At 57.6% G+C, this 3,071-nt stretch overlaps 1 protein-coding gene across 1 annotated transcript in view; it reads left to right on the top strand.

Annotated features, from left to right (window-relative positions):
* Nucleotides 1-2,822: 2,822 nt before the first annotated feature.
* The window catches only part of VAMP2 (vesicle associated membrane protein 2), a 4,184-nt gene continuing 3,935 nt past the window's right edge, over nt 2,823-3,071 (top strand). The window contains exon 1 of the mRNA XM_034989301.1: nt 2,823-2,856. Within this exon, the coding sequence (XP_034845192.1) occupies nt 2,823-2,856 (34 nt within the window). The remainder of the gene's footprint in view (nt 2,857-3,071) is intronic.

Here is a 3,071-nt window from a genome sequence, read left to right as displayed (position 1 = left end):
TGTTACCTATTACCCAGTTTAAAATCTAATACCGAATAATAAAAATATAATTATTATTGTCAGAGAGATGAGAGAAGAAATTGCATTTTGGGGAATGAAAAAACAAATATCACAAAAACCTTTTTTTCCCCCCAAAAAAGGAGAGTACGAAAAACCTTCCAGGGCATAAAACAAAAAGACAGATGAGTTGGGGGGTGGCCAAGGGAACCTCAGCTTTATATCTAATGTTCTAATATTTTGCAAGGAGAATACAGTCACCTTAGTGTGTAATTAAAAAACGGAGCTCACGTGGAAATCCATGTGAAGCTCCTAGCTCGAGGAGGTAGGCTCCTGGGAGTTTCCTTTCCCTCCAGGAGCCCAGGGCTGGGCAGGCAGCCCCCAAGCCTTCCAGGACTGGAGCGCTCAGCCAGAGATCACAGAGGTCACAGGCCTTCATAGCTGATAGGGATAGAGGTGAGGCGAGCCCCTGGGTCCCTGTTCCAGGCAGCATTCCCGAGAGCGTACCCCTTCTGCTCCTAATTAGAAGGCCTTGTCCTTACAAACACTGAGGGACTCACTAGGTTTCTGAAATTAATTACTATGTGGTCAGGTTTGACTCATGGATGGAACGAGTTCATGAGCCAGTGTGGGAATGACCCGGCCCCATTCCACCCCAACATCTAAATCCGCTGTCGTTTGAAGAGGAAAACATAAGAGAAAACGTTTATTCAAGTTTTTCTCCTGGGCCACCTACATCAGAGTCACCAGAGGTGCTTGTTAGAAATGAACTCGGGCCCCCTCCCACATTTTTGAATGAGCCTTAGCAGCGGGGCCCAGAGATTTGGCCGCCGAACCCCGAAGCAGGCAAATGCAGAAGCCACCGTCTCAGTCTGCAAAGATACTACTCTATTTTTCTTTAGTTCAACTTCTATTTTGCGTCTTCATCCTACTGCTTGCAGAAAACATTCCCTTATCCATTTCCAGGTGAACTCCGTCATCCCACGCCATCCCCTTCTCCTGCCTCCACCATTGATCTAAATTTGGGGAGTCCCTTAGCACCGCGGCATAGGGGGGTTGGCAGGGAGAGTCCTCTCTCTGAGATAAATCCTCCCGGGTCCCCACCTCCATGGATCAGACATGCCCTCATTTCTACCCTCCCGCTGCTGCCCCCAGGACCCAATAGCCATGTACCAGCTTTCCAAGCCACGCTCCGTGGCCCTGATTCCCCAAACGTGTTCTGGGTTCTGTCCCTTCCAAGTCCTCTGGACTTGGCCATTGGGGAAAATGAAGATCACTCCGAAAACAATGTCTAACATCTTGTCTGGTCCTCCACTAGCTGGTAGGTAGTGGGGAAGGTGGGGGTGGGGGCTCTGCCTGTTTGTAACTCCTTCCCCATCTTAGACCCAGACACTGCAGCTTTTGAACTTAAAAGCCTGGAATTTGGCCTCTTTGTTCTCTGGCTAGACAATAGAGTAGTCTCAGGGCCCAAAAGCAAAAGCTAGCACCGCACAGTGCCATCTGGGCCCCCAGAGGAGAGCTCCCTTTTCACACAGGCTGAGCCACCCAGACATTCGGTGGCTGTGCATAAGAACCAGGGACGTGGCTGCCCCTCTGAGGGGGGAGGGAGCTGAGAGTGTCTTATCTTAGATCTGCTGAGTCCCCACACCCAACACATGCTCCCTGTTCACTCACCTCCCCCAGACAGCTGGGAAATGACACCTCTGGTGGCAGAGCCAGTCCCCAGGCTTCTGCTGGGAGGGGGTGGGGCGCTGCATGGGGGAGGCTCTCACACCCTGGGAAGCCTGGGTGGGGGAGGGAAAAAGCTGGCTCCTATTTGTCTCAGACACCAAGGCCACCAGCCTCTCTCTGCTCCCCTTCCAGGGATGCGATGAGCACCCCCGGCCCAGGACCATGATCCCTCCCCCAAGACACCTCCTCCTTCACTTTTGAGGCTTGCCTTGACCGACCCCACAAGATAGGCGGCTCATCTGGTCCCATCTTGTCTCTGAAGTGCCAGGCCTGCTGGGGATGAGCGGACTGAGTGTGTGCAGCTGATGTTTAGAGGATCTAAGAGAGACCAGTCCGGGATGGAGGGGGCATGGGTAATCTCCTTCTACCATGTTCCAGATCAAGCCATTTAACACGTATGTAGTGCCTACAAATGTAATATATGTGCGGCCCAGAGATAGGACAGGAACTGGCCAAGGTCACAGCTATGAGGTTAATCCACATGTAGAGTAGTATCTTGTACCTGGGTACTGTAGGGGCAGCCCCTGCCTACTGTCTTTCCCCTAAAGAAAAACAGAACAAACAAGCAGAAAGCCCCCAAAGCCCCTTTCCGTCGCAGCCTGGGATCAGAGGCTGAGCCCTCCTTCTGTTGCCTGGGAGCTGACCCAACTCTGGGGCAGAGCTGGGTTTTGGCCGGTCGGCCCCCACGTGAAGCAGCCCCACGGGACAGCCTCGGGCCCTCCGCCCTCGGCCTTAACCTTGCCCGCTCTCAGTCAAGCACCCCCGGTCTGAGCCCCAGTTGTGAGGAGCGGCAGCTTACACTTGAGTGATTTGCTCGGGGTGAGGGGGAGAGCCTGCCTCTTCTCCTTTCCTTCCCACCCCGCTCCTCAGCGGCCAGGGGCCCCAGGCCTCCCCCGCGCCGCCCACCCGCCGGGCGGGTCGAGGGCACCAGCTCCCGCCGCTCTGCCCACTTCTGCAGCAGGGTCCCAGCTACCCGCATTGCCCCGGCGACCTGCACTTGCCCCCTCCCGCGCCCCCCCTCCCCCGGCCACTGCAAACGCTGCAGCTGGTCGCCGGCCTTGGGGCCCGCGCGCAGCCCGAGGCCTTGCGGGGGGATGTGGGGTGCGGACCGGTTTACGGGTTTCGCGGGTGCGGGAGGACGTGGCCTGGGGCTCAGGGGCGCCGCAGGACCAGGGGCAGAGGCGTGGGGCGACTGGGAGGGCTGCGGCCCGACCGGGCGGGTCGGCGGAGGGTGCGGGGAGCCGCAGCGCCGGGGCTCGGGGCTCACCGGGCTGCGCCAGGGGCGCGCCCCCCGAGGTCCCGCGCCCGGCCGGCCGCGCCCCGCCCCCCCGCCGCGCTCGCGC

Source organism: Mirounga leonina, unplaced genomic scaffold, assembly GCF_011800145.1.
Source record: "Mirounga leonina isolate KUSES-001 unplaced genomic scaffold, KU_Mleo_1.0 Mir_488, whole genome shotgun sequence".
Taxonomy (NCBI): Eukaryota; Metazoa; Chordata; class Mammalia; order Carnivora; family Phocidae; genus Mirounga; species Mirounga leonina.
This window is presented reverse-complemented; position numbering and strand designations above follow the sequence as displayed.